Source organism: Xiphias gladius, chromosome 7 (assembly GCF_016859285.1).
Source record: "Xiphias gladius isolate SHS-SW01 ecotype Sanya breed wild chromosome 7, ASM1685928v1, whole genome shotgun sequence".
NCBI lineage: Eukaryota > Metazoa > Chordata > Actinopteri > Istiophoriformes > Xiphiidae > Xiphias > Xiphias gladius.
Genome location: NC_053406.1, coordinates 6275180 through 6287697, shown reverse-complemented (window position 1 = coordinate 6287697; position 12518 = coordinate 6275180). Strand labels below are relative to the sequence as shown.

General features: G+C 41.3%; 1 protein-coding gene across 2 annotated transcripts; it reads left to right on the top strand.

The window, feature by feature from the left end:
- Nucleotides 1-688: 688 nt before the first annotated feature.
- rinl (Ras and Rab interactor-like) lies at nt 689-11742 on the top strand. 2 transcript variants are annotated; one of them, XM_040131774.1, is made up of 11 exons: nt 689-1774; nt 2069-2234; nt 5093-5204; nt 5847-5919; nt 6271-6359; nt 6576-6658; nt 7370-7601; nt 7936-8643; nt 8802-9119; nt 9250-9381; nt 10468-11742. In XM_040131774.1, coding segments are annotated over exons 1-11 (2388 nt in total). In that variant the 5' UTR covers nt 689-1772; the 3' UTR covers nt 10941-11742. The 2 variants fall into 2 exon arrangements, with proteins under 2 accessions (XP_039987708.1, XP_039987707.1); XM_040131773.1 differs by having other exon boundaries at nt 2025-2234.
- Nucleotides 11743-12518: the final 776 nt, after the last annotated feature.

The window sequence follows — 12518 nt, the reverse complement described above, 5'->3', positions numbered from 1 at the left end:
TGTAACATTTATGGGGTTTTGGCCTTTGAAATTTTTTACTTGTGACTCTTACCTACAGCACCACCATCTGAAGTATTGCTCTCAAAATTTATTCCACACATATTCCCATTTACAGTAGTTTCACAATGGAAAGGTTGATGGCTGAGGTGGCAAGGGCCACCCTCAGAGTCCTATTGGCCACTTTAATGCCACTTTTATTGGGTATCACTTACTTCTTACCCTTATTTGTCTTTGAAATGTGGTAAAATTAAAGATAGTGTTGTTAGAAGTGCTTAAGGTGACCTTTTCACAGTGAGGTTTTTGACAAGTGGTGTTTTTACATGTTTTCCAGATTTCTCAATATCTTTGAGGTCTGCATAAACAATGTTTATTTTTATCTCATTCTGGTTTTGTCCTAACGAGATTGTTGCAGCAGATGTAATTTGTTGGAGTACAGGAAAAGTCTACAGCCCTGCTAGCAGCTCTGTGAGGCTGTACTTAGGCTCGGCAGTACTTTGCGCTAAATGCTAGTGCTAGCATGTTAACGTGCTGACGATGACACAGCTAGCGGGTAAAATGTTCACTAACTTCTTAGTTTGGCATGTTGGCATGCTAACATTTGTTCATTAGCACTAAACACAAATTACAGCTGATGATGATAGGAAAACCGTGAGTTTTGAAAGTACTTTGATAGTACCAGACAAATTAAATATTTGGTTTTGGTTTTTGAAATCCTATTCCTACTAGCTTTTAGGTCATTTTACTAAAAGTTACAATCAGCTCCAACTGTCTTGCAAAATTACCAAAGTAAAACTAACAGAGATCAAGGCCTGTGATTACCACCTTTAGTTCACTTTTTTAATTCATATTGACAGGACCAAAGTGATCAAGTGATCAGACTAACACACTAGAAGTTATTATTTGGTTTTTGCTTCATTGGAGCCAGTTGTATTGGTCATTGCTATTATACAGATTGTGGTTTTGGCAGAAAACGGTTTGAACAGAAAATGTAACGGTGCTAATTGGAAATGTTGACCAGTCAGCCACACCTCTAGCTGAGGTTTCCGTGAGGACAGCCAGCAAACCAACCTGCGTGTAGGTGAGACAAAACAGACTTGAAAATCCCCTGTGCAGTCATAAAATACTGATGTATTCAAAGCAGAGTGTATGTGTCTATATGTGTATTTCTTCCATGGCTGCAAGATAACAATCTGTAACACTTGAGAACACAGATCATCGCAGAGCTGTGGTAAAGCATTTTCAGGACCACTGTCTCCTCTCAACTTTGACGTTTTTACCATTCATCACCTCTGAGCAGAAGACAGATGGTGCTGCAGTGAGAAAAAATAGGCAGATGTAGCTGTTGAGAGAACAGACAGTGTTCACACTGTGCACAGAGATGGGTTAACCACATGCCGAGTTGTTGGGAGGGGAGGGCGAAGAAAGTGCAGCCATGAAAGATAAGCTCTACACCTTCACAAAAAAACGCAAAGCGCATTAAATGCCAGCATGGGCAGAATGCAGAAGAAGGCAAACGTGGCAGCCGTACAGCAGTTACTTGTATTTTGAAAAACAAAATATTCTGCACATTACACCAGGAAACGTCTTGTGGATGTATGTCTTAGGAGCATGTGAGCCTCCTATTTTTGCCCTGTTGGTATTTTGACATCTTAAGCAACATTTTGTGCTGTTTAGGACGGAAGCTCTCAAGACAGAAGATTACAGCATGTGGAGAAATGTACTAATAGTGTAGAGGAGAGAGAGCACATGAACTAACTGAACCATCCCAACACATGTAAGTATATAACCATTTTCATACATCAAAATGCTTTTTCTAATAATTCTATAGATTTTTGTCAGATTATTGAAAAGTAAGGGCCAGACAGCCACATCTTACATGAAACTCCACATGAAAAACCACAAGTTTAACATTCATTGTGTCCCAATCTTGGCGCATGAAGGTTTCAGCAGTTTTATTCAAGATTGTTGCTGATTGTCAATATGTGACTTACCCACTGATCTGTTGTTTATGTGCATGGATGCAGACAGTTATACATGCACATAAACGGGTCACTATGTTTGTGTCCAGGGCAGTTCACAGTCCAGTTAATGGGACCACAGCCATCCCGTGGAGGGGCAGCAGGAAGAGACCATCGCTGCTGGAGCAGCTGAAAGGCTGTCAGGAGGCCTGGTGCCCCGGTGCACCCTGGGATAGAGAAGGGGCCCATGCTGCTATCTGTGGAACACCTGCTGGGGTGAGCTGTCCTCCTCTTCAATACAAAAATCAATCAGTCAAGCAGTCTTCTTGTGAATGTGATGTTACATTACATCTAAAGCCGCTTCACTTATTTACAAAAATTCTTGAAATAACGCACTCAGGCAAGGACATTCTTTTCCACGGTTTAAAAATGGCCTTCAAGCTTAAAAATTCTTTGAGATAACTTTACAAGGGAGTGGAATATAAATCTTGATCTCCAGTTGTTTTCAACCACTTGAGGGCATTTGGTAGAGTGCAAACACTGAATAATTCTGCCTTTTGGAAAAAGCCTCAGCCCCCATGCTGGTTATATTTTAACCAAAATACCCCATCTAGATCATCACCAAATTTTAATGAGACAGTGGTCTGAGTCCGTATGTGACAGCGTACATTTTCCTTTTAACTTTGTTGAGTCAAAGAGTTGGAATTTTACTTAGTGTTCTTTCTCTGCCCATTTTTAAAACTATATCTTATTCTTTCTCTTTTTTTGAGCAGATTTGAGAGCCTGAAAAAAGAGGGATCTTTTTTTGTGTCTCCATTTCTCATCATCAGTCTTAACCCTCATTTGTGTGTAATCCAACTTAAATCATGCTGTCAGCTCTAGATAAGTCTGCTGCTCGTGTTTTCTGAAACTAAGTGGCTTCGAGTCTCAAACAAGCAAAGCAATGATACTGTAGGGATGACTCTAAGCTTCACTTAAACTTTCTTAACTGGCCTGGACACTGACATGCATATTTCTGTGACACGAAAGTAGTTCCTTTTTCTATTTTACATCTGATAACAACAGGAACAGTAGTTTTGGGGCTGAATGCAGAAGTACAGCGTGAGCATTTTCAGGGAAATGACCTGCTGCAAAGACAGAATGTGAGTAGAATAAATAAATGTCATTAAGGTACATGTTTGCTTTATGAAAGAGTGACATGCAAATAATTACCCACAAATGCCAAACTCTCATTGGAAGCAATAAGTAATGCATGAGTATTTGGGGTATACGAGCGTTTGTTTTTTTGCACAGAAACTACTCGACGGAGAGCTAAGACTTTTATAAATTAATACAAGACAGTGTCCTAATGAGAAACAATGTACGTCATGGAGTTTGTATTCTGACTTGTTTTGTTGATTCAGATGTTGAACGAAAAAGTTCATTCATTCATTCATTCATTTCTGCTTGACTGGTTCCACGAATGACTAGAGGTTGCCATTATGAATCAATGCATAAATACTTATTCATAATATCTCAGCCGCCATACTGTCTGTGTGTTCAAAGTTTGGTGACTTGCAGTGAACTTTTCTCTATTTCTGTGCACGCAGAGCATGAAAGCCACTTCCTCTGTGCGTGTATAATTGTCTGCTGGTTTGTGAGAGCGCCTCTGAATTCCGTTATGGGGCCGTTAGTTCGCTGTGCTTGGGATTGCATAGGCATCGTTTTACTCAAGTCACTATGTCTCAACCAACACCTCGGTTCTGTTTTATTCACTGTTTCCAAAAAAGGCAATGTGATCACACCTCTCTACATTAGAACATCTATGCAGCGAAAGCGAAGTTATCAGTGTAAAAAAGCAATGACTGGTATTACAACTTTAGCAGTTAAAATGATGTTGTCTGTTTTATGAATGTCTTATGTACAATAGAAAATGATCTACATTATGATATAAATAAATCAATGAAAAAACTGCTTCTGGGAGTATTCAGATAGCTTAACTTTTTAAAATCTTAAGCAACAAAAAACACCCTTTTTAGGAGTTCAAAAACTCTGCTACTCTGCTTCAGGGCTGTGGGATCTGGGTCTGGTCAGGTTTAATTGGCAATGGCCTGGTAGTATAGGCAAGCGAGGCACTGACTGATAACTTACTCTGAGTCTTTGAGTGTTGCTAAACTCAGATTGGCCCATGGAAATACTTGATATCACCTTTTTTTTAACTGAGCCCTGCCACACAGACAACACAAAAAATACAGAAATCGTCTGTGTGAAATAACCGAATTGTTCTTACTTTGGCAAAAAGTGCGTATTCATGTAGGACCCAACGATTCATAACAAGGACATGATCGGGAAAAGGGTTTTTTTAGGGCCTTTAATTTGAAATATTTTATTTTTTCATCAGTCTATGATTGGTAGCCCTTAATGACTGAGGAATCTTCACAAATGTTTTACAAATGGAAATACAGATTGACATCTGTGTCTGCAACATTGCATCATTCAGGCCTTTATTATAAATTAAACTTAGTATAAACTGTCATCATGAACTGTCGTGGTGATGGAGGACTCAGAGCTGTCTATACTGCGACTGGTAAAAGCTATGACTGTGTGGAAACGTAGGTACACGTTTGTAAAATGCAGTTTCAATTTCATTTCCAATACATTTGGAAAAGAAGCACCTACAGTACAACAGAAAAAATGTTTAGAGGTCCTAAGCCACCTAAGGTCCACACTCAGATAGTATTAACCAGCCTCCATCGAGTCATATCAGCTCTTCGATCGAACAAACAACTCTGTATTATGTATCAGCACTTACGAACCCTTGGAAAATGACTGTTTACGTGACTTTTAATTTCCTCACTTCTGCAACTTGTCATCATGACTAATTATCAAGATCAAATCAATCCAATCTTATCATAAAAATACTGACACAGTGTCCGCTGTTTTTTTCCACATTCTTTTTTAAATCGTCAGTGTTTTCCTTTATTATGTCCATCCCGTGGTTTGTCACTTCTCACTGCTTCTCCTCTTGCTACCTTGTTGCCATGGAGCCTGCCACTGTGAACATTTGAGAGAAAACGTCTTCCTGCTCAACAAGCCTCTGTATAACTTCATCTACTGATATGAGTCACTGTGCGTGTGTGTGCGTCTCCTTCCAGAGTTTCCTGGTTGTGCGGGACGCCGTGACGTCTCAGCCCACCGTGCTGTGTGTCTCTGCTGGAGGAGAAAATGAAAGTGTTCTTGATTATAAAATCAAAAGCACAGGCACAGGTATGGACCACATGCATCCAAACACATAGTTATTTCTGCGTGTGTGTGTGTTTGCTTGATCCGGTCTATAAGTTCCTTATAGAAAATGTCACTTTAAGGGATTATTTCATGACTCATTACTTCTGCCAAAACTGACAGACTAAACTGAAAAACAGTTGCCGCAACCAATAATGTCATATATCAGGTACATATACTTTCTGCTATTGAATTTGAGTGCACCTACAGTAGAAACCTGGCAAAGGTTTTACGGTGAGAGCAGGTAATGCTCCCCTACACCTCTGGGGCAACTTTCAAACTGCAAATTCTGGTTCCTTAAGTGTTAACTTCCTTTACTACCGATCAGATCCACACCCATCCATGCTACTTTTACTACTCTGCACATGCATATGGTAAATCTAAAAAATCACCGGCTGAAGAGACGGCTGACGTCTCTGAACTGCAGCAACCCTGCTCAGCACCAGAAACCACATGGTAATAGACTTCCTGGCTACTGAAGTTAATGTGATACATGGCCCTTCTTTAGAGGTCCTCTTGTAGTCTTCCCGGTTCAACTTTCATATGTTTCCAGGAATGTATTTTTTCATCAGAAGGCTTTAGAATGAGACTAATACCATCCACCCTGTCTCTGTTTCTCCCTCTCAGCGTTCCAGTTGTCTGAGTCTCGTCTTTCTTTCTCTGACTTGGCTCAGCTGGTGCTCTTCTACTCTCTGACGAGGTAAGAACGTGCTGTATCACTGATGTCTTTTTATTTGTTGTGTGTTTAAACTTCCACTTAAACGTGGGGATTTCTAACATTTTATTACTACTGCATAGGTGTTACGGTAAAGCATGACCCTGGCACTGCTATAATCTTCTGTTAATTCTTTTGTCTCTAGGGCTAGCCATGTTATATGAGGTGAAACATTCTAACTTAGTTTTTAAAATATTTTGTTTAGACTTCAGTTAAAAACCTAATCAGCAATTGCTTCAGCATTGACAGAATTGGGTCCATCTCAAGGTCTGTGCAAACCTCCTGAATCTGTTTAACAAATTCATTTTATCTCTGTCATTTCTTCTTCTGTGTCAGGGATGTGTTGGCCGTTTGTCTATGGATTCCTCGGTGGATCTACAGTGTAACCGACAAGAACAAAGATCATCTCTCTCAGCTTGAACCCAGTGAGTCCTTTCCTATCTGTGTCTATTTGTTTCATATCCTCTCCCAGAAGAAATATCTTAAAAATATGAAAAGAGGAGAAGAGAAGTATTTTTGAATCAGTAAAGACTCTTTACTGTTTGATTTGTTTCTAGCAACTAAATGACAGTTAAACTGTTTTTGGAAATATGTTTTTTAACAGAGAACTGACTTTTTTTTTGGACACTTTACTAATGCAGAAACTTGGCTCCGCTCACCACCTGAGCAACAGACTGATGAAATGTCTCACAAGGAGCCAAGCAATGTATTGTGCTCCATACAGGTACACACTGTGTGTGTGTGTGTGTGTGTGTGTGTGTGTGTGTGTGTGTGGGGGGGGGGGGGGTGTAAAGGAGAAAGTACAGGGGATGGTAGGATAAAAAAGGGAAACAGCTTCCTCATTTCCTCGTGTTTGCTACTGAGGCACTGTGTCTGAATACCTTTAAGCTGCATGAATCAATATTTTTATATTAACAATGGATCAATTTTTGATGTGTAATGTCAAGGGAATTGCTCATAGTGATGAACCCACAGAGAATTATCACACAGCTCTGCAGTTCACCCCAGTTCTATTAGATATTTTAGCTTCTTTTAGCTCATTGTTTAGGTTTTTTGGCCAGGATACTCCACTGTCATCAGTGTTGTTTTCAGCCGCAGAAGGCAGCCGTTTTCAGGGGAAATGCTCTAATACACCCACCATAAACCAGCTGGTCAACATAGTGGAGCCTTCAGCAGCTAGAGTCATACTGCTAATGCTAATTCTTCTCCATGTCTGCTGGATGTGTAAATAAGCAAGTGTTTGCTAACACGTTCACCCCCTTCATACGATGGTAATATAACATATGGTATATGTTGTGTTCACACCATGAATCCATTAATTCTGCTATAAAGCAGAGGTTAGCAATGACTTCAAGCTTCTTTCACACCCAATTGTGGTGTTCAGTTTGTCATACCATCCTATTTCTTCACTGTTTGTGTATGTGTGTTGCCTTAGCTGACTTCCACCAATGGGGCCCTGTGTGTCATCAATCCCCTCTACGTTTGTGAACATGGAGATGATTGGCTGACCCGCGGGGCGAGTACTGTACAGTGGGCCACACAACCATCAAATTACAGGCGAGAGCAACGCCTCAGCACCACTCGAACATGGGCAGGGGCAGGGTTACAAAGTAAACGGGCCATCTCATTGGACCAGGAACCCTCTGCTGCCAGTACGGAGAATTCTGGTGCGGACTTGTTACTGTTATATGTGAATTGAGTATTTATTTAGAAATTTGCTGCTCCCACTTTAGAGGGCCAGTTCACCCAAATTACAAAAATCAGACTTTCTCAATTCCCTGTTGTGATGTTTGACCATGCATTTTTGATTTTACTTTCCCAGGTTTTGAGATATCCACCTCTATATATACAGGTTATGGGATACACTGCGCATAAAAATAATTTTAAAAAACTCAACAACAATGTGTTTATGTCCAAGTTAACCAGGAAAATTGACAGACCTTACAGTGATCATTTTAAAAGTACTGTTTTGGTTTTCATAATCCATGTCTCCTCGTCCAGGTCTAACCAGAGCCAAATCAACTGATTCATCACATTCCCCCACAACCCCAACAACACCAGCTGCTCTAGCAGGGGTGGTCCTCAGGAGGCCCAGCCGAGATTCTGCCTGCAGCTCCCCACAAAGAGCAAGCACGGGGAGCCTGCCTCCATCTACTCCCTCCAACGCTGAAAGTTTAAATTGCGCAGCGTCCGAGATGCAGCACCATTACAGCCCCGTGCCTCAGTCTCCTCACAGGGTGTCCTGGATCGAAGATGGAGTCTGGCTACCCCCACCCAGGCCTTCCTCAATGCTCCAGCCCCCATCTCTAGAGCTTGACTCGCTGTCAATCAGCAGCATAGAGGAAGAGCAGGAGGCCCAAATGCCAAGCCCCACACCCCACCAACCATCAGCACACCGTTTGGCTGACAAGGTCATACATCGGTTCTCGGCGGTGGGCCAGGCGCTCAGTGGGCTGGTATGTCAGAAGAAAAGACTGACCCATCGTGTGCACGAGCTGAGTGAGCGGAAAGGCGGTGTGTTCGCAGAGGCTGTGAGAGGATTCGTGGAGATGACGCGGAGGAGAGGCGCTGACATCGGTGGGGTCACGGGGACAGAGTTCTTACAGGAAGTGAGGTCATCGCTTACGTCACTTAAGGAGACACTGTTGGACTACCCGGAAATCCAGATATTGTTGGACAGCATTACTGATCTAAGTGACCCAGAGATGGGTGAGTGCACTGAGAGTTGACTAACAAAAATGTACCTTTCAGCAGTGTTTGTTCATATCAATGACAGAACCTGCGTTATTACTGTATCCTGCAACCCAATGGATCAGTGGTAAGCGCTTCTCTGACCTTTCCTCACATGCCTTTTGACCCTCCTGCAGACTCGTTGGTGGAGCTCTCCATCCACAAGGTGGCTCTGAAGCCCGTCTCCGCCCACCTCTACTCGTCCGTTTGCACCTCACGCGCCAGTGATGGCAGCCTCGAGCGTCTCCAGAGCAACCTGCGCGTGCTGGAAAAGAATGGGGTGGAGGAGCTCGGGGGGTCGGCGGGAGTCGGAGTTCCTGACTCTGTCAGCCTGGAGCGGATCCAGCAGAGATGGACGACAATGCATGAAGCCTACTCCCCGAACAAGAAGATCCATATCCTGCTCAAAGTCTGCAAGAGCATCTATCACAGCATGAGTGTTAATGCCAGCTCAGGTGAACGTTTGTTTCTATGATTATTACTTCTCTAGCTCTGTCTGTCTCGTCTCTGGCTATGTCTGGACTGGCACCTGGTTTGTGTCTTAACATCCCTCTAAATTAAAAATCCTCCCCTCCTCCCCTGCAGTTACAGTATTCGGAGCAGACGATTTTCTGCCCTGCTTGACATGGGTGCTGCTCCGTAGCGACGTGGTCACCTTGCAGCTAGACACAGACTACATGATGGAGCTGCTGGACCCCACGCAGTTACAGGGAGAGGGTAAGGCCGACACAGTCGCCTTCTCGTTCTCACACAATCACATTTCCGCCACAGACCACTGTAGTGGCAAGTTGGCCGATTCGTAAGCTTCCACGTTTCCTGGAACATGGTAACACGAGCTGTTGAGTTTAAACTTAGTTAGAAATTGACTCATCACTGAATCACAACAGGTTGCACCACACAAACCAGTTCATACGTAGAGATTAGCTGGTACTAAATATTTAAACCCCACAACTGCCAGGTGTAATAATTTAAAAAAAATACATGCCAAAGATTCACTAAACGACCAAATAACATCAGCTGGACAGACATAAAACATTTCCCTCTAATTCTAAATTAACTGCATGAATTTTACTAACTCTGAAACACAAATAATTCTCCATAAATAAAACAAAGTAATCATGTATTGGCAATTAAGTTTAATATATTCTCTAAAGCTGTAATATTTGGAAGTTTGGCTACAGCTTGTGATGCTACAAAGACTTCGTGTTAGCGTAGTTTTGTTTGGACAGTGTTACAGATGTTTCCTAGCAACATTACTAAAGTCTTTACTAGCTTTACTAAGATATTATAGACTCTCCAAAATCCCTCCCTTGTTCATTCATTCATTACTCCCTATATAATGGACACTCAATAGTTTACTCAATAGTGAGCAGTAAATAATAATAATAATGATGATAATAATAATTATTATAAAGATCTGATATTCCCCACTCATTCTAAACTGTACTAATACTACTAACTCTAAAACACACATATGCTATGTATGCATATGCACGTAAGCCATACCTACATTTCCGAGCTACTACATTGCTTAAGTTTTAAACAACCAGATTAAGTAAATCACCAGTTTGAAACTAGCTAGTCATTAAAAACTTAGGAAGGACTTTATGACCTACACTTGGTAATGGATTTACAACTAGCTGGTGCAACTCAGTACTGGTGTCCGAATGGAGGTGTAGGTTTGACTCCAACATTTGCTCATTTAGTAGATGGTTTCCCACTAATTATAGAGATTTTCTGTGCTGTTATATTACAATCAGAAGTCACAGACTGTCTCCCTTTCTGCATTTCCCACATCAACAGGTGGCTACTACCTTACAACTCTATACGCCTCTCTCTACTACATCAGCAGTTTCCGTCCACGATTGGCGGCTCGTCAGCTCAGCGTAGAAGCCCAACACTCTCTTAACCAGTGGCATCGCAGGCGCACCCTGCACTGCCACCAATCTCGTCGTAGCAAGCATCGACGGACCATTCGCAGGCAGATGTGTCGGGAGAGGGGGTCACAGAACCCTGAGACAGGGATTGGCACTAAAGAGGAAAGTGGAAAAGGAAATGTTTTTGTTTATACTGATGAGGCACTGCAGCAGACAGAAAGCAGTGTAGAGGCTCTGCAGCAACTTAGAGAGGAGACAGGGAGAGGACAAGGAGATGAGGAACAATCACAGATGTCTACTCCACTGTCAGACTGTCACCAGCAAGAGGTAATAAGGAGCAAACAGGAAGACAGACAGACTCTATGTACAGCAGAAGAAGAGGACCAAAGAGGACTGTAATGGAGAGAAGAGGAAGAAAGGGACTGGGATGAAAAATATGTCCCATCCTGCTCAAATTCCTCTTCTAAAGGGGCCAGAGAAAGCTTTTGGTTAGTGTTGCTAACGAACTGGTGTCAGTAAATTATGAAAATGTGTCGCCCCATTCACTGGTTGGGACTCCTCTAGGGTCTCAAGATCAATCTGAAGGGTCACAAGATGATTATGCAATGTGGTAAACAAACACAAGTTCGGATGTTGTATTTGATGCTCAAGTTTTGTCTCACCTTATTTTTTTTATTCATGTATAGATGCTATTAAATTTGGTAAGGTACAACATGAATTTGAATTCTTTTATATGCTGTTTAATTTAAACTAATGTCATTTAAGACGTGTAAATATATTAATATGAAAATAATAATTTGCAAAGAGAGTAAAGTAATAACATGAAAAGTCTGTTTTTGTTGACTGTCTTGTGTTTGTCTTGTATGTCTTCAGCACCATGTCCAGCAGCTGTTTTCACCTAAATAGCTCTGATAAATCCAGCCCGCGCTTCTCATATATTATTATTACAGAAAATCATTTCGCTAAAAAGCCAGATATTCTCCTCAAGTAGGTGGAGACTAAAACAGAGCTTAAAGTTAAGTGAATAGTGGACTTAGATTTATCAGAGCAGAAATATGAGTCCAAATAAATACTTAGTAGGCGACTGTCTGCTATGGAGTTAGCAGTGACATCTTTATGTTGTCTTACAGTAGATATGTCTTTTTCTGCTTGTTGAAAAGTTCTTTTCCTCACAAGTGGCCAAAAATTCAAAATCAATTAAAGTAACTTAAGCTCATCTTCAGCTTCAGCCTTTTATTACAAAGCCATGTGCTTTTTGCAATTTTTTTTTTTCAGGCAGAGCTTCACCAGGTCAAGATCTGATCACAAGATCACAAAAGTGCTTTTAGACTTTGTATGCTTTACAAAGACATACTGTATCACCATATCAGCCTCCCAAGTAATCTCCAAACACGAATATGTCTTCACTTTGGACCACTAGAGGGCAGCATTAAACTTCCTGTGAGATATACAGCTTTTACCCTCTTTAAATGATTTACTTACAGTTTGCAGAATATACACAGGTTTGATTTTAATTCATGGTATAAGGTAGGACAGAATATATTCTGTGGAATATATTAAACAGGAGCAAATAGTAAAATCTGGATTAGTTTATGCAATTTTCAAAATGTTGAGAAACAAGGTCACGGCATGCAGCAACTACCTTTTAGCTGGTGAGTCCCAGCAGATTTGTTTTTGGAGATTTCCTCTAACACAGGTTACATGCGCACACACACAGACACACAAAATGACATTTCCCTTATTACTAAAAATAGTAATAAGGGGACCGAAATTGAAGCAGTTACGAAAGTTAGAGTGGCTGTAGGTTTAAGTACTGAAAGGAGGTGAAGTAGCTGAGTAGTAGTAGTGGAAGTAGCAACTGAAGTTAAAGCTCCAACAGGATTACATGTAGGAGATGCAGACGGAGTTCTGGCAAAAAGCTTAAATTGCAGATGAAAATGATTTTTAAAAGATTTAAACAGCAGATGAACGGTCACT